Below are 25,247 nucleotides of genomic sequence, written 5' to 3'. Positions count from 1 at the left end.
AATATTTGAGAATCCATGTGTTGTAAAGTGTGTAGGTAGACGGGCATACAATTGTCTGCTAGATTCAAGGCTATGACGCTCCTAGTTTGTAATAATGTAGCCTATATTTCTTATGGTTATGACCTTGACAAATTTCTCCACAACAATAGCCATAAGCCTCCTAATGGCAGCTTGATTGAAAGATTCCGATACACTACTCGATATAAATTTATATGATCTCCTCTAACTAAAGTGTCTTCAAACCATACTAGAGTGATTTTTTTCAATTGCGGATAAGGCCCACATGAGATTTTTGTTTGTGCGTGGCTAATAGAATGTGTGAGGGTGATTTGATAATCAAATGTCCATAACTACCGGCGGAATTGAACCCGCTAGCAGAGTGCTGAAGGGTGAAACGCCTTCAGTCGTCTTGTTTATCCTGACCGGCGATTTAAAAGCTCATAAATCACTGTTATAAGTAGTGTTACTCTATACTGTTACACAGTTACCTAGTAGAGTTTTTTTTATTTACAAATTGATACGTTAAATTACAAAAGAAACTAAGTTATTTGACAGGAAGTGAAAATGAAACCCCTAATGGGGATAATGCAAGAACTGAAGTGGTTTGGCCATGTGACTAGAATGCCAGATGAAAGAAAGACCAAAGAAGTCAGGGAGATGAAACCAATTGGAGGGAGACAGAGAGGGCGTCCCAGAACAACGTTCGAAAAATAATGTGGGAGCACCAGGAGCTGCTAGAGGAAAAACCCTTCAGAAAATGGCAGTGGATAGAGGCCGAGTAGAGGCGCTGGGTCGAGGAATCCTCAAACTACCCTACTCTGTGAGGCAGAAGGGTATTTGAGAAAGAAGAAGAAGAATTTACGGTAAATTATGCGTAAGCTATGTAAATCATCCCCATTGAGTAAGGTAATTGAATTTGGCAAGGAGAAACATAGAAGCTTACATAACTAATTTTTCTTGACTCTTCTCAATGATAATTCAATTTAACTTAGATATATAAACACATCCATAATTCCTTATGCAATATCAGATTAAAATCCAATTACAATAGATAGGCCTACATTTAACATAATTTGGGTACAATACTACATCTAGTCTACTGATAACTGATAATTCCAACAGCCTTCTTCTTATGCACTTTTAGTGCTATCCTGTTATATCTTCAGAAGACGAAGGAGTAAGTCAATTTTTTTATTTAGATCTGCGTAATATTCCAGGTTTTATTGACAAGAACAAAATTTTCAATTTATTTTTATAGTTGACTTACAGGAAGAAAAAGTCTTGATATAGCCTATCAATGTTTTTGAAAAGGATCTAACCTTAAAATTGTAACAAGACAACATTTTTTCATAAAATCAATAGAAGATTGAAACCTCCATGATACATAAATGATACCGGTGTCACAAATTGTGATTTGAATAAACAAAATTGACAAATATAGTTTTTATTTATTTTAATGTTGAGGTTACCTTATCATCTCTGGAAGACTGGAGATAATACACTATCACAAACATCCATAACATAGAAAAAATTAGCAACACTTTAACATTTCGTCTCATGGCCGTTATTGTTTGTAAATTAATTGATCGGAAGAACTATTGTATTGAGTGATGTTAAAGTCTTGTAGTGATAACTAGCTCATAATTCACAAACTTTGAACACGGCGTTTGTTCAATGCTTGCAAGCAATCATCACGCGAGTAAAACAACGACTGATTTGACACTACCTTTGAAATCCATTTCTCACTCAGCTTTTGATAAGTTGACTTCTAGTCTCCTAGGTAGCAGCACATTACAGACACAATCCACTGATCAAAAAAAAAACTTTAGAATATTACAAAATTATAAAAACTGCAGGAGATAAAGTTTCAATCTCAATTCACATTTGATCAAATTTCATCAAATATTATATGAGGATCATCACAATAGCTCGATAGGTTCTAGAATGCTGTGTTGTTGGTGCTACTGTAGAACCGCCAAACTCACAAGGTTTTAAAATGGTTGAATAGGCCTAATCATGTTTTATACATTTGAATGAATTTAAAAATATACAGTTCAACACAGCTAATAAAACAGTCGAATATGCTGGAGCTAGACTTGGTCGTTCCGTCTCTTGACTCAGTTGACGTCTACACTGTGAAAATTTACTATTTAGAATTAGAAAATATCGTGCAACATGTCTACATTGCATAAGGCATCCTATTTTTGACGGGATACCATAGGTGATTTTACTTTCCTTGCCCTATTACCATGGATAAGGAAAGTATTGCTTTCCGAAAAAAAATTAAGGTACCCCAATTTCTAAATTTCTATACGTTTCAAGGTCCCCTGAGTCCAAAAAAGTGGTTTTTGGTATTGGTCTGTATGTGTGTGTGTGTGTGTGTGTGTGTGTGTGTATGAGTGTATGTGCGTCTGTGTACACGATATCTCATATCCCAATTAACGGAATAACTTGAAATTTGGAACTTAAGGTCCTTTCACTATAAGGATCCGACACGAACAATTTCGATCAAATGCAATTAAAAATAGCGGCTAAAATGTTGTCAAAAACAGTTTTTTTCGCGATTTTCTCGAAAACGGCTCCAACGATTTTGATCAAATACATACCAAAAATAGTCATCGATAAGCACTATCAACTGCCACAAGTCCCATATCTGTAAAAATTTCAGGAGCTCCGCGCCATCAATGCAAAGTTCGATTTTAGATTCCCAATTATCAGGCTTCAGATACAATTTAAACAAAAACTTTTAAGTGGAAAAGATTGAGCATGAGAATCTCTACAATTAATGTTCTGTAACATTTTCACCTAAAATTAAAAATAAGCTCGAAATTCGAGAAAATATGATTATTCAATTGCAAATTATTGTTGATTCTATTAAATCATTCACTATGAAGAGATAGCAGACCTCATGTGTGCCTCCAGTGTTATTGCCCTGTCACCAGCTGGCTCAAATCTTTGAATAGTAGACTTGAGAAGCGCGGGAACACTAGCGTCAGGTGATCAATTTTCATAACGGCAAGGAAAGTTGTGTGAGTGCGCCACACCAGATTTTTTAGTCTCGCAGCCGACCCGTAGATGACGGAGATTGTCTATGGACATTTCTCGTAGACAACCAGAGACACATATCTCGGAGCAGAATCTCTCATAGTGTGTAGTTACTAGGGCTAATGGGGAGTGTTCATTTTGCTCGTACAATTTACCCCATAAGAGACAATGCAACCTGTTATAATAAGCTAAAAAGCTTCCGCGCGTCTAAAACGCCCCTATAGTTGAGTCCATATATAGAAATATTCAACATGGATACAATGTTACAATACAGGAATCAAGCTAGACATTGACCTTCAACATCTCAGGCTCCACAAATTTGAGCGCAAACCAATTTATGTAGGCTCATATTTATCCAATATTCTGCCAGATGTTCTAAAAAAATTGAAAATCTCAGGATCTACATTCAAGATTTGTTCATCATTGTCAGAACATTAAAACCAATAATGCAAGACATCGTCAAAAAATATAGAAGCAATCACAAATTTAACAATATATCACAGGTTATTCCACAAAGAACTCGAAAGCATCTTACAGTACTGCAATACCATACTATTCAGTGCCGGAATTTATTGGAGACTACAAAAACACCTCAGAAAGTAGGGGTTCAGTATACCGGTACCGTACACATACTCACTCGCAACCTACTTATATTTGACTAGGCCCAGTGACGACCCTGATAAGGAGATCTATATAGAACATGGAGCATGAACAATAATATTCCTTGATCCTTGGACCGTGGTGAAGACACTAGAAATGAGTAAGTAAAGTTATTCTTGCTTTTTGCTTTGTTCTCAGTTCCTCTCTGACTTTTGCCGATGAAATAGATGTGAAGCCAGTATGTGCTTGCCATGATTTGATATCCTACTAACGAAACTCTATAAATTTACAAGAATATGATGAAGCCTTGAAAATATAATATTTTCATAATTTCAACCCTGAACATTCATTACGGGTCGTGAGATGAGTACAGTGTCTCTTTTGTTTAAATAATTTATCAGCTCATCCAGTGATTTTATGATTTTAAAGTCTTGTTTGCATCAGATGAATTCCATGGTTTAAAGTTATGGGTATAATAAGGTACAAAAAATTAATAACAATAACTTTTTATTTTAGTAACTAAGAAATAGATTAAGTTTTTTCACGACGATCTGATTCCCGATTCCTCAAGAATTCGGCAACTTTTTCTGCTAATCTCAAATATGCAGCACTCTAAAAACGAAAGAAATCTGTGTTAATAATATATATTCAAGAAACTTATTCATATTGAAACATATAGAGCATAGAAACATATTGAGGCAAATTTTGCCAATCAATTAAAAGTTCAGCAGTGATTAATTGAATCGAAACTATTTTTAGATTAGTAGAGAAGAGAAGTAGATTATTTGTGAATGACCGTTTTGAAATGGTACCCATCAATTCAAAACCATGAATTTTCATGAGGAAATATCCACATACCTCTTTGAAATTTATTAAAAATAGAAAGTATGCATGAAATCTGTAATTTCTGGATTTATCTTACAGTTCTTAAAGCTTGATCTATCTTACAGCGGGTTCAGAAATTTCACTTCACATTTTCAACAATATATATATATATATCGTTCACGCAACAGCAACATGTGATAACCCACACAACCCTAATTTTACAGGAGAGACATTTAACTGTTTAATATACATATTTTACTAGTTTTGAATACTTTTTGCTATCATTCATATAATAAATATGATAATGTTCATATCCAAGTTGTAAAAATTGATAAAATATTATTTTGAAAAGAATAAAGTGGGTTAAGACATATTACCATAGAAAATTTGTCAATTTTTGAGGGTTAGGTCATTTTGCTTCTACCAAAACCTCGAAACTTTTTTGCTTCTCATTATTGATAATGTACTGATGATAAATAAATTATAAAAATAAATCACACAAATTATAATGTATCACAACGCAGACAATATTTTTAGAATAATTGGATGAATTTCATAAGTGAATGCTCTTTGCTGAATTCTGCTAGTCTATACAATCTGTCATGAACTCTGAGTATGATAGAGCACTGATTGAATGAATACTCTCATTACTCTAAAAACATTGTCTGCATAAATTAGTATCACATTCACTTGTATTATTGTAAGGGTTGATGAACATGTATAGAAACCAAGAAATTAATAAAGTAGATACCTATTATGAATCTTTATAATAATTTTAATTGAAATAGAAAATAAGATTACAATATAATAAGAGAAATAAGATAAACACAACAGCAAAAAATTCAGTTAGAATTATTAGATTAGATAAAAATTAGCAAAACATTCAGTAAGAATTATTAGATAAGATGAATTCATTAAATATTTAGATCATGATCATTCATGTGGAAGCTGGTCATAGAAAGCATGACAGTCTGGGGGTATGAATGCTTTCAGCTGCTGCAAATGATTGAACTTTTGGCTGGATATTTTGCGTGTGGAAGTATGGAGTTTTGGCCAAATTATTTTCTTTTCCAGGTTTTTTATCCGTTGCGGAAGTTTTGTCCAGTCATCTTCAAAATCAAGTTTGAATTGAATTCCATCTGGCGAATACTGTAGAGCCTTGATCTCTGTTACCTTGTTCTGCCCAGGCCTTAGACTTGAAAATCTGGAACAAAAGAACCAACCACCAATAATAATCAGACTAAAATTGCTATGATACACAGTACGGAAATTAGAAATCAACTGAACATCTTTTGAAAGTGAAGTTCTGAATTTATTCACAACCACAGTATAAAATTTGACAAACCTGATCCTACATTGTCTTGAACACGGCTGTGAATATTAATTGAATAATATTATTCACAATTTTTGTCACTTTCCTCTTTGCAAAGACTGAGCAGGAATAGATGAATTGCAACTCTTGCCAGCACCAATTATTACTATTGTACATTTCATTCTCCAATTCATATCAGGAAGACAAATGAACAACAAGAGAGTTGTCCACTCAAATAAGTGATGAATTATTCATCACTTATAAACGTTCAACTGCAGTATCATTGATTTTATGTATTTATTTTCAAGATCATGCACAATCAACTCAATAGGTAGGTAGCCTAAAAGAAACAGAAAAAGAGTCCACAACTTCTATATTCCCTAATAATTTGAAAAAATAGCCCAAATATAAAAAGTGTGTTATGATTTCTAGTTCTTCAATGATTTTCAGTTACAAATAAAAACTATGTGCATCAACAATTTTGGATTTGAAATGTAAGTTACTATGAATGTTCAAAAAACACCAAACAAGAAAATAAACTATTTGAAAATACGTGTTCATTATTAATGTTTGACATGGGAATCCAAATTGAAGATTATTTTGGAGAGATAAATTGTTTGACAACTACTTTAAAAACTAATATGGGAGAGGTTTTGGATGAACCTGAATACAGCTTACCTTTGTGATGAACTATGTGAGTAGTTGGTAAACTGGTCGAATGTAACCCATTTTGCAATGTAGGGAGAAGACTTTCTTGCTTCCATTGTTACGGTAAGGTAATTGCTTGGCAAGTAGACTTCTCTGTTCTTCAACTTCCTTTCAATGAGGCTATGCACTGAGTCGCACTCCATTTGTGTATGGCCGCGTTCCAAAAATTTTTGAATTATGGTGCACTTATTTTCTATGCAGTAATTCAAAAGTGCATTCGCCATAATTGCATTGCGGTTCTGGTAGGTGCATCCGTCACTAAATATAACAATATTTTTCTCACTTGACAGTTGATCTTTCAAGTAAACTAATATCAAGGATGCAAATGTCGAAGCTGACAGATCACTGTCAATTTCACTGAACCAGTATGCGGTTGATTGATGTGACACTATATTGTATACAGTGAAATTATGACATACTAATTTCGTTTTATAATAGAATGCATTCGTACGAATGAAAGGTGAAAGCTTGACAGCTTGAAGATCCATTGTAAGAACAGAACACTCATTTTTTACTCCTGATAACTTGTCTTTCTCTTTTTCTTCTCTAGCTCTTTTTTTTTAATGTCATGCTCAGCCCATTCAGATTCAGAAATATTACCTGTTTTGAACTTAGTGCATGTATCACACTGATCCTTTTTTATCTGGTACAAAGATAAATTTTTTTCTTTGAAAACCGATGAAAATTTAGTCCTGCTCAGCGGTTTTCTACATTCATTCTTCATTTCATCAGAATATACGTTGTATACTTCTAGCAAAGTTTCAAAGGTTTGCTCCAGGTATAATTTTGATGAGTTTTTCCTCCCATAGTGTGAAGGCAGTTTTGCTAATGAATCAAAAAACTGATTAAGCCTTGTAACATCGTCTTTCTTACAATGTGAATTGGGTGCTCGTTCTTTAAAAGACACCTCTGTAGACTTTATAATGCCATCACTACTCTTTGCAACCCATTCATTCACTGTACGTGCTCCTAAAGAAAGAGTGGATAGATACATCGACTTACACACTGGATATTTTATCTCATTGATAAGAAGATTATAAACTAATGTACTTTGTCTTCTTGAATCTTCATTTGTGTATCTTCGTTTGGGAGGTATTTTTTCAACTGTATTGGCGACGAAAACTTTGCGCTGATCCCATGTCATGTCATTCCAGAATTTTTCAAAAATGGTTTTCCTATCCTCATCTTTAATTTCATGACACCTTCTTGTTCCATAATTCTTACAAGCAATTGATGTGCATCTCTTCCCAATCGTTCTAGCAGCACGAGGCTGATTGTGAGTGACAATGTTCCCTACTCTACTGAATCCAATGTACTCTTTTCCTTCCATTCTCAATTTTTTCTGCTTATTTCTTTTCCAACATTCGGGGTTTCGTCTTTTCTTGCAATCAACATTCATTTCGACATCCCTCACAACTGGAAATTCTTCATGTACTTCTACTTGATCCACTTCAACACTACTGGTATCAACATTTTCTGAAATAATGCAATCTCCTTCAACATTATTTACAAAGATCAGTTCTTCATGTGCTTCCACTTGATCCACTTCAACACTACTGATATTCTCTGAAATAATGCCACCTCCTTCACCATTATTTACAAAGATCAGTTCTTCATGTGCTTCCACTTGATCCACTTCAACACTACTGGTATTAACATTCTCTGAAATAATGCCACCTCCTTCACCATTATTTACAAAGATCAGTTCTTCATGTGCTTCCACTTGATCCACTTCAACACTACTGGTATTAACATTCTCTGAAATAATGCCACCTCCTCACCATTATTTACAAAGATCAGTTCTTCATGTGCTTCCACTTGATCCACTTCAACACTACTGGTATTAACATTCTCTGAAATAATGCCACCTCCTTCACCATTATTTACAAAGATAAGTTCTTCATGTGCTTCCACTTGATCCACTTCAACACTACTGGTATTAACATTCTCTGAAATAATGCCACCTCCTTCACCATTATTTACAAAGATCAGTTCTTCATGTGCTTCCACTTGATCCACTTCAACACTACTGGTATTAACATTCTCTGAAATAATGCACCTCCTTCACCATTATTTACAAAGATAAGTTCTTCATGTGCTTCCACTTGATCCACTTCAACACTACTGGTATTAACATTCTCTGAAATAATGCCACCTCCTTCACCATTATTTACAAAGATCAGTTCTTCATGTGCTTCCACTTGATCCACTTCAACACTACTGGTATTAACATTCTCTGAAATAATGCCACCTCCTTCACCATTATTTACAAAGATCAGTTCTTCATGTGCTTCCACTTGATCCACTTCAACACTACTAATATTAACATTCTCTGAAATAATGCCACCTCCTTCAACATTATTTACAAAGATCAGTTCTTCATGTGCTTCCACTTGATCCACTTCAACACTACTGGTATTAACATTTTCTAATCTAATATCATCGAATTTTACCAAACAGCTATTTGACTCCTTCAGCATATTGAAAAGATAGTCAACTTCCTCATCGCCAACATCGCTATCATCTCCGCAATCCATATCCGAAGCCTGGCTCATCCTGAAACAATAGATACAAATTTTTGAAATTATAGGCCAATTTACTCAATAATTGATAGGCTATACATATTGATACTCATACTAGTTTAGGATTTTGTACTTCATATTGTATTTCTATTTTTTACTTCATATATAGCAAATTCTGCTATATAACTTTTACTATATAAAATTGATATATAACTTCTGTTATATAACATTCCTATAAATAACTTTTGCTATACAAAAAAGTAAGTAAGTGTAAACAGACAAATCTAGAGACTCTGTAGAATCACTAAATGTTAGATGTAGCACGTATCTCTATCCACTCTTGATGAATAGCACAATTTTTGCTATATTTAGCAGGATTTGCTACATATAGCGAAGTTATATAGCACTTTTGAAAGTGAAAGATTTTATATAACATTGCTAGATGTTACACAAATCTGCTATATAGCAGGTTTTGGTACATAGTGTAAACCCCAACTTTAGACATAGAGATTCTTCACTTTGTAGCATTGAGAATAACAACTGATGCCTGGCCCATTATCTTAGTAATTGATAATATGTGAAAACTGTATAAAACTCAAAAATAGGATATCAATTTATTGTTATTATCGCCTATTAAGCTCTCATAGTTGAGGAATGAGTAAAATTAGAAAAAACCGTGTTACCGCACTATTGCAGCTTCTACTGCCTCTTTTTTTGCTGCAGTTCAACCACTTATGACTTACCCCAAACTGAAAATCAAAATACTGTAATCCTCAATAATTATTGGAAATCATGAGACATTTCGATATCATTGTGTTTATTTTAATTTATTGATTATCTCATTTAGTTTCTGTAAACAATAAAGGCATAAGAAGGAAATGGTTTCCACTAGCTGAACATGCCAAGTCTATCACAGAAAGTTGATTATCCATCAACGACTCTATTCATGAGAATGAAACTAATCATTTTAATTTTTATAATGTAAGAAATATTTCCATACATACCTTTTATGTGGATAATAATGTTTATAAACAAAAGTTGAAGAAAAATTGAAGAAACTCGCACGTGGCATACAGCACAAACACAACAGCTGAGACAAGTTTGTAGGAACATCAATATGTCATAAGCCACAAGCAGTGGATTAGGACATATTGCTATTTCACTATCAAGATGGCAGTCTATTTACAACATGTTGTAAGCCACAGGCTGTGGGTTATGACATATTGAAGTTTCATTTCTAGTGGATTGTGGGTTAAGACAAACTTGTTTATCGCATTTTTATTCAATATCAATGCATTTTGTGGCTTAAAACAAGTTGCAAACGGTGCGCCTAACCTATACGAATTGTTTGAAACCAAAAACTGAAAATGTCAAAATTGTGGGTTATTACATGTTGCTGTTGCGTGAACGATATATATATATATATATATATATATATATATATATATATATATAAATTAAAACAGGAGACACGATATAAATAGATTGAAAACACTTAAAAACTTACATTAGAAATGGGGGAAATTTCGGAGACTGTCTCAACCGAGAAGACTCTGTATATATATATATATATAATATATATATATATATATAACTATTACATGAAGATATCACTACATATTAACAAAAAAGAATTCAGTTTGTCACTTGGTAATTAACATGACAATAATTTTCAACTAGAGTAATGAGGTCTTCAATCTTCAATATTGACTTTATCACATGATAATCATGAGTCTTGCCTGAGTTTGATAATAGTCCATAGAGGAATGGTAATATATTTATGTAAAAAAAAAAATGTATATATATATATATATATATATATATATATATATTATATATATATATATTAATTGATAGGAAGAAATAATTCCAATTTCACTTCACATTTTCAACAGTATACTTATATCAATATTGATACAATATAAGAAACAATTTCAATTAATTTTCCGTGTAGGCCTAAATTAAGTACGCTAAAATTTTCAAAATGAGAAAATATTCTTTTTCCTTTTGAGGTCTCCTGAAATTATTGAAACACTTTGTAAAGCATCGAATTTGGGTAGACAAAGATCCCTAACCGAAATAGTAATAGGTCTGAAAATAAAGTAACTGGCTAATATCGCCAAATAGATAAGAACTAAGATTAGATAGCATCAGCTTGTTCTGGCTAAATGGTACAAAAACCTAAAAAGGATTTGAAAGGATTTGTTGCTAATAAATATATTATTATATAAAATATTTTGAAGATTGAGGTTAGGTATATGTATTCAGGGATCGGTGACCTAGAGATCGATCAAATCGAGCAACGTAGAATCTGACCAAAACCCCTTGGCAGAGCTCTATTGCAATCAAACAGTATGCAATGTGAAAAAACACATGATCACGTGGCTAATTATTAGGTAGCATGAAATAAATATTAGTGTATAGAATATTAGCTAGCATGTAGAGAGCATAACCAAAAAACCAAATAAAAATAATTAAGTGTATTCAGGAAATAGGAGGTACCAGGCGCATGAATACCGAATAAAATTTGCATGCACCAATAGCAAAACGGCAGTTAATAGGCGGCAACTGTAGGCCAATTCAAAAATATTTCTATATATTTATATAAATGTACTGGATTTGTGTTAAAACATTGTATAGTCTATGTTATCGATATGGCTCGAAGGCAAAGAAATTATTAAACGCACAACCTGAGTAATAATTTGATATTTTTTGTACGATCTATTTGAACCTAAATGGCGGAGGACTAAGATATTCAAATTTTATGTTAATTTGAAGTCGGAAATAAGATTTGTAAAATTGAGAAAGGAGAACCAGCACTCGCCAGCCAAATGCCACCATGAGAGGACCCCAAATATTTTAGAGCGTAGTACCTTGCTAATAAATTTGTAAAAGTTAAAGTTAAATCAAATTATTAAATTTCTTAAAAGACTTCGTGATGCTATTGTAAAGCAGAAGTCATTTTCAATTTCAAATAAATTTATAACCCCTTGGAAGAGACGATTCCGGCTACCATATTCCAGGACCACATGGAGTTGGATCGACATCGGCGGCTTATAAGAAGATTTTCGACACGTGAGTGATAAATATTGAATTAGTGATGGGCGCCCTAGTGCTTCGAATCTATCTAATAATCAAAGCTAGCTCGCCGAAAGGGTTTTTATTATAAATTAAGAAATTAATAAGAGAAATACTTGCGCAAGTAAAATTAGTATTAAAGGTATTTTATTGAAAAAAAATATAGATCAATACATTTCAGAAAAATTCCATTTGGATCAAAGAAGTATAAAATCTAGGCTATTAAAACATATGCATATGATATTTAATTTTTGCAATATAATTTGCGATAGTTTGTTATAGCTCTAATTCACTAGATGAATGGCTGTACCTATTCCGTCAGGTGCCGAATCTTGCACCCTGAGATAAAATATATATTCGATACAAAGAAATCTACTAAGTACTAGAGATTTTAATATATATATATATTTGGATTATTAGTGGCTAATTTATCAAGTTGATCTTAAAGAACCTATTTTTTAATTGAATTGTCCAAGTCAACAAGTATTAACAAGAGCATATCGCAGCTACATGCCAAAGGATGCATATGAATTTTAAGATAAAGGCACATGGTAATGATTCGTGCCATAAATCTAGAATATAAAGTTTAGCCTGTGATATTTTACTGATTTAAATTATTGTTCTATTTTTATATTATATTTTTTATCGCTCTTTATATATTTTTGCCTCGATCTATTTTTTGCATTATTGTTTAATATATGTATCAAAATGTTTATGGTGTGCAATTTATTTTTATTCCTCAACACTATAGTATAAGTATCATATTTATATATATTTATTTTTATTGAATTACAAGAGTTATAGGAGAAGCCCATACCTAGGCCTAGAAAGATTTTTATGAGACTGAATCCTATTAAAAAACCACGACCTAATTATATGATTATATCAGTACATATCAACAAATAAAACTAAGGTTGTCACTTAGTAATTGACTTGACTTGACCTAGTTCCTTTGGCTCCTTGAGGAGCATAGGGCATCCGAAAATGTTCTCCACTCATCTCTATTGGCTGCGAGCCTCTTAACCTCTGCCCAAGTCTTTCCCTGTTGCCTGTACTCTGCCTCGACCGTTCTTCTCCATGTCATCCGTGGGCGTCCTTGTCTGCGTGATCCCTGGGGGTTCCAGCTCAATGCAGTCTTCTCAATCTCACCGTCTTCTTTTCTCAATGTGTGCCCAATCCATCTCCATTTTCTCCTTTTCAGTTCCTCTTGGATTGGACATTGATTTGCTAACTGCCAGAGATTCTCATTGGTGATTACCTCTGGCCAGTAGATGCACATGATGTGGCGTAAACATCGATTTATGAAGGTCTGCAGCTGCCCTACAATTCGCCCAGTGATCTTCCATGTTTCACATCCGTATAAAAGCACTGATTTCACGTTGGTATTGAAAATCCGAATTTTTGTTGCCCTAGATATGTTTCTGTTTTTCCATAACTTGTTTATCATCGATTTATGAAGGTCTGCAGCTGCCCTACAATTCGCCCAGTGATCTTCCATGTTTCACATCCGTATAAAAGCACTGATTTCACGTTGGTATTGAAAATCCGAATTTTTGTTGCCCTAGATATGTTTCTGTTTTTCATAACTTGTTTATCATCGATTTATGAAGGTCTGCAGCTGCCCTACAATTCGCCCAGTGATCTTCAATGTTTCACATCCGTATAAAAGCACTGATTTCACGTTGGTATTGAAAATCCGAATTTTTGTTGCCCTAGATATGTTTCTGTTTTTCCATAACTTGTTCAATTGGATGAAGGCACCATTCGCTTTTCTAATTCGGCTTCCAACATCTTCATCAGTGCCCCCAGTCTTGGTCACTGCACTCCCCAAATACACAAAGGAGTCTACAGTTTGGATGCGAGTACCACCCAATTCAAACTGCCTATCTGTTGCTGCAGCACTTAGTAATTAACATGACAATAATTTTCAACTATAGAGTACGGTAATGAGGTCTTCAATCTTCAATATTGATTTTATCACATAATAATTATGAGTCTTGCCTGAGTTTAATAATAGTCCATAGAGTAATTGCAATATAAATAAAAATAGAAATCTGAGTACCTTTTTTTAATTTCATTAAAATTAAATTAAAATTAAAATTCCATTATCAAGTCTAGATTTATATTTTTATTTTATCAAGTCTTGATAATGGCATCATATAGCCAAACCATGTTGTGACTGCAATAGTGTGATATTGAGAGGGTAGTATTGTAGTTGTTTTTGTGTATCTTATATTATTTTTCAGGTTTTTGAACTTTGATTTTTACTGTATGTTGAACCCTGCGTTTGAGTCTGAGAATTCACTCTGTCTTGTTTGAATTTGCTAACTGTTGCTTAGTTGTCGAAATTAAAGCAATTTTCGTGCATTTTTCAAATGCAGTTTCAATTTCTTGTCGAAAAAGCTACTGTATTTGGGAATTGTACGACCATTGACCTTTTTGCAGCTTTGGCTTTTCCACTGGAAGTTATGCTCAACGCTCGTGGAGGGGGAATAATTTTCAGTGAAAAGGCTTCAGTTGGTATTGAGACGTGAACATGTAACGGTGGGCGAGCCTCGATCCTCCTCTGAATGGGTCTGTTGCCCATCCAGAGGGACAAACTGAAAAGTTTTTAGTTATCAGTAATTTTTATATAGTTAAATAGGAACCAAAATTTAATAGAGTTAGTGGGAGTAGAATCAGGAAATTATTTGTGCGTGTGAGTTCCAGTATAGTGAGTTTTCTTAAATCGTATGTGTGTGTTTCTAAAGAGTCGAAATTTAAATTGTAAAAATGGTGAGTGCCAAAATTTTGTTGTCTTCGTATTATAGCTCAAAATTTAGCAACATAGAATGACCGAGGCCCGAATTTAGTTGCAGCAAGTTAGCAGGTTCCCAAAGTTGATTATGTCTTCTTGACCTGAATCGATTGCTAAATAACTTTGTTCTGTTTGAAAATTTGACATGTTACCTGACTTTTATTAATTCGTTCTACCTATTTAGAGTACAATAAACCTGAAGTTGAATTTTAAAAGTATTTTTATTGAAGTTCCTAGCTCGTAGTTACTATAGTTGCTAGAATAGGTGAAAACCGATGAAAATCTGTGCATTTGAATAAACGAATCCACTCAAAGCTCCCAACCAATCAAAGATTCAAATACCGGTATTTGATAGCAGTAAACTTTAGCAAATATTATAGAAGAGAAGAAACAAACCCCCTCCGTTTACATGACTAATTAATTTTGAAAAGGGTACTAAGATTTATATTTTATTTATATTAAAAGTAGCCCTAAAAAAGACAGTAATTGCAATACTTACTTGTGGACTTTCTGGGTTTGAGATGACAATTGGAACTCCAGAATCGCTACAGCTTGCTATTTGTGGATCCAATATAATATCTTCAAGGAATTTGATACCTTAACATTAAAACACATAGTTAGAAGAATAACACTGTAAACGACTTGAAATCGTCTCAACCACTCATTTATTGAAAACACGTTGAGAAAATAAATTCTGAAGTGTTCACAACTGTAAAGAAAATTAATACTATTGTATTCTTATATAGCTTTAAAGTGAGAAAACACTCACATTCTTTGGTGTGGCGACGACCGTTTCGTGCTGGTGTTACACATTCTCAAGCCAAACACAAACTCAAAGCTTATTTCAAACAGAAATAATGTTTGGCTTGAAAATGTGCATCACCAGCACGAAACGGTCGTCGCCACACCAAATAATGTTTTTTCACTTCAAAGTTATATAAGAATACAATGGCATTAATTCCAGTGAAAACAAGATGGATAACCAACAACGAGAAAACTAATACTGAGCAAAAATAGTGTACTATTGATTTAAGAATTTTCAATTAATAGCCAACAGAGTTGAATTTCATCAGTTCAATTTTCTTCTCTAATGTTGTTAATAATTCTTATGGAAAATATTTCCCTATGAGTATTTAGGGAAACAACTATCAAGTATTAAGAACTTGAAATTGTAGACAGGCCCCTATTTCTTAAAATCTTAGAAGTCCTGTAATCCAGGAACAGCTGATTTTATCGGCTATATTGAGCATGTAATTGGAATGGTGATTCTCCTGTATTACGTGACTCACAAGTTTTATGAAACAGGGCCCCGGAACCTCACCTTTGTTTGGATGAAATATTTAAAAAATATTCAATTTTAATAACTTTGGCCCGGTTTATTGGACACTTATCAAATCTAATGGAATAAGACTCAGATGAACTTTGATTATATGAGTACTAAATTATTTAATAAGTTACCACTAGATGCTAGAAATGTTACCTTTGGAAAATTTAAATTTATAATGAATGCTCACGTTCCTGAAAGCCAAACCACTTTATTCACTTCAGAATGGCATGATCTGAGTATGGAGAGCCTTTCTTTTTCATGACTTATTTCACTGTTTAAATGTAATTCTAGGCTATATCTGTTTAAGTATTATTCATGTATAGAACTCAAATATTTTGTGGAAGCTTATTGTTATGTGTGTTCAAACTTCATATTGATTTTTGTGAATTGTATTATTCTGTATTTATCAGTGTGACAATTGTATGTATTTTGCTTCTTGATGACTATGTCTATTGCACTATGTGTTTAATGACAATAAAGAATTATAATCTATTCATTAAATCAACAAGTTTAATGATCCTTCAAATTCTCAAAAGCCCTAGTGCCAGTTGCACAAAAGCTGGTTAAATTTAAATCGTGATTAATTACACGAGAACCAATCAGAGAAGCCGTCTTTTAAAAAAGCCTTCTCTGATTGGTTCTCGTGAAATTGATCAAGATTGGTTGCAACTTTAGTGCAACAGGGGCTTTGAAACCTAGGCTAAATACATGAAATTCTAACCGAAATACATAAAATCCTATTTTTGCTGAAGGTGATGCCCACATGAGATCTAAAGGTGCGTACAGACTTTCGCTCTGCTCCGCAACCGAACGTCACTCCAGCAGAGCGATTGATGATCGACCGGGGAGCAACAGTGGTTCGACCGGGGAACGCGAGAAGATCTAACATCTTCCATAACGTTCATGATGGGTGCGTGGGCGGTGCGACTGTGGTTCGATGGTGGTACGAGGGCGGTACGAGGGAGGAGCGTGCTCGGTGCTGGTTGGAAGCGCGAATATGTGTACGCAGCTTAGGGTTTTGCGTGGATAATGAGACGGATGATAATGTGAGATGAATGGACCTACAGTTTTAGGTGGGTTTCGAACCACCGTGAAGCGATTTTACAACTCATGAATCATACTCAGAGGAGTTGGCTCAACAGTCACCCTTAATACCTAAATATATAAAATAATAATCTAAATACATAAAATACCAACCTAAATACATAAAATACTAATCCAAATACATAAAATGCTAACCTAAATAGCTAAAATACTAATAGTCCGGATAGTCGGAAATTGTAGTATGATTATTTGGAGCTTCCAGATAGCTGAATTGATCCGATATCCTCGACATTATAAGAATTACAGACGATTTCTTGAAAATCGACATATTTTTGCCGCCATCTTGTTTTTTTTCATGATGAAAAACATTCTTGAGATTGTCATCATGGATAATCTCTTTCTGCACATCATTATAAAGAGATTTATATCATTCCCAAGTCTGTACCTTCAAGGAGTCATGAGTTACACGGTTTTCTAATTGTTGTGATTGGCATTTGGTGGAAAAAGCGTGTTTTCCGCTGCAAACAGTACTTTTTACTCTTTTTCCGATGACGCTCCAGCCGTAAAATGTGGACTTACAGCCTCCAACCAGATGTCATTTTGAAGCTTTGGGAAATATTCTACAACACTGTGCCAATAATACTAGTGTTTGTTTACTGCAAATACATATACAGGGTGGAAAGTGAAATATTGTCCCCGAAAAGTGTATGTTTCAAGTTTTTGAAGTTGTATAAATAATGGAAAGAGTGGTCGAAATGAGATGATACTCTTGAACATCATTGTTTGGTTGATTCTAAACACTCTGGTGGTAAAACCAATCCGATATCTCTCACAAAAAGTGAATAACAAGCGATATAATAACTTCTGTCGATAATGACCGCCATCTTGTACTTTTCAATGATGTCGAATATTTTCGTTGTTTCCATCATCAATATTCTCATTCGTCTTGTTGTAACGAAGAGATTGTGACCATTTGCAAGTCTCTATGTTAAAGTAGACATGAAAAAATCGATTTTATAGTTCTAGCTTGTTACCTCATGCATATGGAAAAACGCACCAGAAATCATGCAGCGCTTTCTGAGGAGGGTTATTGAAATACAAGCGATATAGCAAAACCCTGGAAATTTTAGCGGCCATCTTGTTTCCGTGGTGTTTGACTTATCATCATCACGATCCTTCTTATGCTAGACCTAACGAAGAAATTGAGACATCTTCCACGGCTGTTACTCAAAAATGACCACGGAGTGCCTTATTCATGACATTTGCGCCCGGACATGAAGTAAATCTTCTTCTTTGGCTACACCTTATCCCAATCATATGAGGTCTGCATTTCGTTCCTTCAGCCGTCTCCTCCACAAAATCCTGTCCATCTCCTCCCCGTGTCTCCAACCCCTTTGGTAGAGAGTTAGTGGGGAGGATATTTTTAATATTCTTTCCGAAGAATGGACATTGATATGTCCAAAGCTCCGCCAATTTCTGTAGATGCATAACAATATAATTATCCATAGTTATTATATTACAAATTACTTTTTCATAGCATATACTTTCAATAATTATTTTCTTAGTCTATATTATGTAAATTCATCTATAATTTTGCTGTACTGTAAGCTATTGTATATAAGTGTATAAGCCAGCATATATTGTAATCTACATAAATAAAGTACTCAATCAATCAATCAATCAAACCCCTCTCCTGCAGATCAGCCTCCACTCTGTCTCTCCACCTCATCCTTGGCCTTCCCCGCCTCCTCCTGCCACCCAGATCCAAATCCTGCACCCTCCGTCCCAAATAATTCTCCTCAAGTCTCTGCACATGTCCAAACCACCTCATCCTGGCCTACTGCATCTTCCAACCCAATGCTCCCCCCCAACTGTACCTCTAATCACCTCATCACGAATCCTATCCCTTCTTGTGACCCCACACATCCATCTAAGCATTCTCATCTCAGCCACTTCCATTTTCTTCTCTTGCCTCTTTGAAACAGGCCAGGTTTCCGCGCCATACAACATAGCTGGTCTCACTACCGATCTGTACACCTGTTCTGAACAAAGCTCAGGCTAGGGCTACCAGAGGACTGTAATTTACTATTTAAATAATCAAATACAAACAAGGGACAAAATTTTATCTTCAATTTGAGCCAGGTTATTTGTACAGTTAAACTCTGCATTAATGAACAATAAAAAAGAGCAAAAACTCACCAAATTTATTCCAATCTTGACTACTTGCCCTTCGAAGCCTTTATTGGGTGTTTTGGTCAGGTTCAGGGTGGGACGAAATCTGGGAATAGACAGGTTCTTGCTTACGGGCTGCCTTTTCGTTGATTCTGCGTTCAACTTGCAGGTTATGCACTGTGTTTCCAACAAAGCTCAAACTGGATTCTTTATAAATTCAAATCTGATTCAAATTAATTCAATTCAATACTATTTACACTGTTATATTCATAATTCACACACATGACACTCAAACAATTTACAAGAAATTTCCGATCGAAAACTACATGACAAACACAAATTTGGTCTTGCAAAAAAACGGGCCGACGAAATAAGACAGAGAAGACTTACAAAAACATCCACAATGCCAAGCAGCAGGACGGTCTGCGCCGGCGCAAACACAAGCCTGCTATTGGCAGAACTACAGTCTGGGCATTCTGGCGCTACAATTCGAGTTCTCTGGCCAGACCAACACCTTACCCTTGATCTTACAAGTCACTCTCTTATCACAGTAAATACATAAAGTGAATACTAACCTAAATGCATAAAATAAAATAAATACTAACCTAAATCATCAGCCATTTTAGTGGTAGCATCTCCAAACAGAGAGATGGTTGAGGCGCAGTTAGGGCAGGCGACACTGCTCATATTCTGTACTATGCCAGCAATCGGTACTGCCAACTTCTCAAACATAGTCACACCTCGTCTCACAACCTGCAATGCAGCTTGCTGCGGAGTTGTTACCAGCACAACGCCTGCAAAAGCCATCAAAATATAGTGTGAATCACGTTATAATGAAAATACTTTTTTTTGTAATGAAAATACTCTTTATTTTATAATGCCAGTGTAAAAGACAGGAGTTCAGAGTCGTAAATCACGTTATAATGTCAGTGGAGATAACAGGAATACAGAGATGCCAATTCTCTGTTACCATCGCCTTCTTTATTAGGTTGGCTACTAAAGACAGGACAAGTTGTGCTAAGGCCGGTTGCAGACGAACCACAATCGCATGTGGGATGTGGGAGCTACTATTTTCCATCTGTGGTACCACAAACGCAGCGCATATGAAATGCATTGGCAGGCATGGCTTTGGCACTGATACTTCCACATGGCGTTGCGCGCTGTGGTAGCGATTATTTTCCTTGCGATTGTGGTACCACTGGTTTGATCACCTCGCTTTCCCTAGCTTCTGTACCACAATCGCACTAATGAGCGATTTTTTCTCAAATGTAGTGTGAAAGAATACAAGATCTTTATTTGCCTTAGAAAAAAAACAAGTTTTTGTCATACTTACTCAATTGCAGCTGTTTTCCATGCATTAAATCAAGCCGGTAAACAGCTGTTTGCAGAACAAAGAAAACATGTGATTTTCATTACAGCATACTATACTGTAAAGAGATCATATGTTCTCTTTACAGTCGAATATGTTAGGACTCTACTGAGTCCTAATAACATCTGAGTAATTAATATCATAGAGGAACAATATCGTAAGTAGATATCCCATGGTATAGGGAGTTTATGTCGTAACTTTTACTGTTATCTCAAGCCGATAGTCCACGTAGTTCTTTCCCTTGAAGCTGTGTGACACTGGTAGTATTTCATACTGTGCCGTTCATACACTCTCACCCCAACAAAACAATAAAAATCGACAACAATCGACAGTAATCGGCTTGAGATAACAGTAAAAGTTACGACATAAACTCCCTTTACCATGGGATATCTACTTACGCTATTGTTTCTCTATGTTAATATACTAACTCAAATATTAAAGAACTCATTTAAGGAGTTTCAAGTTATAAGAACTCATCTGAAATCTTATAATTTAGGCCTTTATTATTTTATTTGAGCTCGAAGGGTCTGTCTGTTATTAACTAGGCGCTACGGGCTAGGTCATGTTTATAGAATGCAGTAGCTCGAGCAGCAGCAGGTAATGGTTTCTGTTTCTCAGCAATATTATTCTTTCTCAGATAAGAATGACAAAAAAAATATTGTACATAGCTTGTACGGTAACGTATTTACCGCATTCGTATGATAATTCTGCCCTCAACTACGTTTCGGGCAGAAACAATCATACTTATGCGGTAAATTATCGTTACCGGACTTGTTACGTAAAGAACTATTACAATAGGCATCGTCAGTTTAACAATATTTTTATTGCATATTTATATTAATTTGTTATATTTATAAAATCATTACAATGTAAATACTCATCTGTTGAGTAAAACCCTCTAACCTCAAGCCATCCAGCAATAGTTTCTTTTAAAAATGTTCAGCGGCAACAATCTAATGGACAAAGGCAGATTGTTATACAGTTTACATTGTAGATAACTGTGGCTTTTCAGTGTTTTGCTTAGTCTAACTCTGTGATACCAAGTCATATCTATGTCTTGTATTAAATGCATGAACAGTATCATTGGAAGTAAACTGATTTAAATTTTCCTTGGCATACATCAAGTTTTGAAAAATGAAGATACATGCCAGAGTCATTATTTTTTAATTTGTAAGATAATTTCTACAGGATTCATCGTCTTTTATATTGCAAATTGTTCTGATAGCTCGTTTTTGCCAAATGAAAGACTCTCTGCATTAGAGCCTGTTTACATGACAGCGATTTACGCTCGGTTGTTGCGCGATTGACCAACCGAGCGGTATAGGGAAACACATGGTGCCGTACACATGCATCGCTCGGTTTTAGTAGTCGCCGGCGAACCGCGGCGGTTGTAATCTCAGACTTAACCGAGGGTAAATCGCTCATGAATCGCTGTCATGTGTACGAGACTGGCAAATCGAGTGATTTGCCAACCGCGCGACAACCGAGCGTAAGTCGCTGTCATGTGAACAAGCTCTTAGTCGTATTGTTCTGTGTTATGTCGGTCCCACATCCCACATGCGATAGTGGTTCGTCTGCAACCGGACTATATTTCCGGTTTAGCTGACGTCATTTTATATCCAATCTTCTGTTATTATAAAGCTGGACACAAATTTAACATGGAATGAACATGTTAGACACATTTCAAAAAGAATTAACAAAGGCATCTATCTTCTTCGGAGACTGAGTCAAATTGTAGATACCTCAGTATTAATGAATGTGTACTTTGCGCATATTCATAGCCATCTAATGTATGGCATTCAACTATGGGGAAATTCCTCATCCTCCCATGTCTTGTTCAAGCTTCAAAAAAAGGCCTTGAGAATAATATGTAAGAAGGGCCCTCTCACACCATGCGAGATTTATTTGTTAGTATGGGACTGTTGACAGTGCCATCATTGTATATACTGGCATGCCTAACATCAATGAAGAAAACTATTAGTGAATATGTGTTGAACAGTAATGTACATAGCTATGGAACTAGGCATAGAAATAATATTAGAGTTAATTATTGTCAGTATGCGGGATCGCAAAAGAATTGGCAATACATGTCTATTAAACTTTTTAATGCTCTCCCTAATGAGATAAGAGAAAGTAACTGTGTGAGTTTTAAACGATTTTTGAAGAATTTGTGGTTGGAAAATGTCTATATAAGGTAGAAGAGTTTTTCGAAATTCAATTTTAAAAAGTTATTTGAGTAGATGTTTGTTTTTTGGACTTGTAGAGTGCTAGACAATTGAGTTTAAAAATAAAATAGATTAAAATAATACAAATGAAATGTGATGTATGTGTGTATGTGTATGTATATATATGTATGTGTGTGTGTATATATGTATATATATGTATATTTATATATGATGTGTTATTAGACTACTGTAAGTTTGAACTGACGTTGTTATGACATTTTCATGTTTTTGACAATAAATTATTTAAAAATAAAAAAATAAAAAAAAATTAAAAAATTAACAAATAAGTTTCATAAATTATTGCCAATAGGTGTTGAAAACTCGGTTGGTGGCGATGACGCAATCTAGCTGGCTGGCCATTGCGCACACATCTCGTGACCCCTACCGTTTTCATCTAAATACCGTGAGATAAACAACCAATAACAATAAATAAACCACTGGAAAATTACAAATTATAATGATACATAAATAATTTATCTCTAATAGGGAAGCAGCGAAGAAAATTAACAACAAAGAATAAAAAATACAGAGATCTAAATAAACAATTTTGTTTGAAGCTTTTCGCTGATGATACACTAGGTATGAAGAGCATGTGTGTTGGCTGCACTTGGCCTGTCGTTAGTGGCCAATCTTAGGCTAGCTTCACACTCATCGATTTTTGTTCATAAGATTTTTTGCCGTCCTTATGAATTCTATTAGATTAAACAGATGATGTTTGTCAAGTTCCATAAAATCTGATAGAATTCAAAAGGATGGCAAAACATCGTACGAAGAAAAATCAATGCGTGTGTAACTGGCTTAAGTTATCTGTGATTTCAAGTTATTCCAGTATATCTGATCTAATATTAATACTGTAGTTAATTTTTGGAAACAATCTGAACTTTTGAACACCTGTTTTTTATTTATTATGAAGTTTATGATACATGAGATTATTAATTATATCATGAACGATACTCTTCTGTATTGAAATAGATTATGAGCAATAGCAGACCTATGTTAATCGACGACGATACTTCTATATAATAAGAGAGAGTAGGATTGTGTTTGTTCGTGTGTTCGTTTGTTCGCATCAAAACATGTCAACTTGTGGATTGCATACCGGAAAACCGGGAATGATTTAGATCTCAAAATTTTGCACATAGATTCTAAAAATATCAATTTCGTACACCTCGAAGCCCAAATTTCAATTTTCTTTCTAGATTTTTCAGAATAAATTTTCAAATTTCATTCATGGGACATGAATACCTATCATATGTTAATACAGAACTATAATCTAGAGAGACTACCTCTTCAAAACAGATGGTTGAAAATGGTAACTAAATTAATAACCAGTCCAATTTTTTCAGGTTGGCATCAAGTTGAGGAAGGTTTCTAAACAAGATTTCTAAACAAATTACTACTGAGAAAAATCACTAATCAACTGTTAGAGAGCGTCTCAGTTTGTCGAAATCTCAGTTCGTCTAGATCTCATTTAAAATATCAATGCCGGCCACCACTTACGGCGGCCATTTTTTTGTAGGCGCAGGCCGGTATATATAGGAAGTCCTGAAAAAACTGACTTATACACGTACGGGATAGGAAAATTATATTTGACGCATCATCACGTCTAAACTACTGGACTGAAACAAACTTGAAATTTTGCATATAGATTCTTAATTAACGAAGGATGGTTATAGGCCTATTTTCAATTCTTCAAAACTTCATTACGTCAAGTTTTCAGTTTGTCAAGTTTTGAAATAGACCCTTGCTGAGCACGGGTTATCTGCTAGTTATAAATAAAAATAATGAACAATTATTATTCTCTTCTGTAATACAATTTGACAAGAAAATTGAGATTGGGTTAAGATAAGCAATCAATTACCTGATAGAGGGAGGTTTTGGACGAGAGACAAGTGTGTGTCTCCGGTGCCCGGCGGAGTATCGACCACTAGACAGTCCAGGTCTCCCCACTCCACCTTCCTCAGCAATTTGTCCAGGGCGCTCATCACCATCAAGCCTCTCCACATCACAGCTGACTTCTCTGTCACCAGGAATCCCATCGACATACTGTTCACAAATATCACAATAAATAGTACACAATAATAATCTGACAATCCACTTTCAACAAATCATCCGCTCTTGACACATTCATATGAAATTTAGACTGTCTTCAGAAATGTTGTGGAACTTCTCTATGATGAGGTGGAAAAGTGATTACACAATAATATTGTCAAATCCACAAAA

General features: G+C 34.7%; 2 protein-coding genes across 2 annotated transcripts in view; both read right to left on the bottom strand.

Moving 5' to 3' along the window:
• The window catches only part of LOC111045531, a 67,889-nt gene that overhangs the window by 28,688 nt on the left and 13,954 nt on the right, over positions 1-25,247 (bottom strand). The window contains exons 5-8 of the mRNA XM_039429594.1: positions 24,886-25,070; positions 20,036-20,224; positions 15,387-15,484; positions 4,191-4,257 (exon numbers count right to left, since the gene is read on the bottom strand). Of these exons, the coding sequence (XP_039285528.1) occupies positions 4,191-4,257; positions 15,387-15,484; positions 20,036-20,224; positions 24,886-25,070 (539 nt within the window). The remainder of the gene's footprint in view (positions 1-4,190; positions 4,258-15,386; positions 15,485-20,035; positions 20,225-24,885; positions 25,071-25,247) is intronic.
• Positions 5,225-7,006, bottom strand: LOC111060166. The gene is made up of 2 exons (XM_022347811.2): positions 6,461-7,006; positions 5,225-5,674 (listed from the first exon to the last, which is right to left on the bottom strand). Exons 1-2 carry the CDS (start codon positions 6,976-6,978, stop codon positions 5,404-5,406), a joined length of 789 nt encoding a protein of 262 aa, XP_022203503.2. The 5' UTR covers positions 6,979-7,006; the 3' UTR covers positions 5,225-5,403.

Source organism: Nilaparvata lugens, chromosome 5, assembly GCF_014356525.2.
Source record: "Nilaparvata lugens isolate BPH chromosome 5, ASM1435652v1, whole genome shotgun sequence".
Classification (NCBI taxonomy): Eukaryota; Metazoa; Arthropoda; class Insecta; order Hemiptera; family Delphacidae; genus Nilaparvata; species Nilaparvata lugens.
The sequence above is the reverse complement of the archived record's forward strand: the minus strand, read 5'-3'. Positions and strand labels throughout refer to the sequence as shown.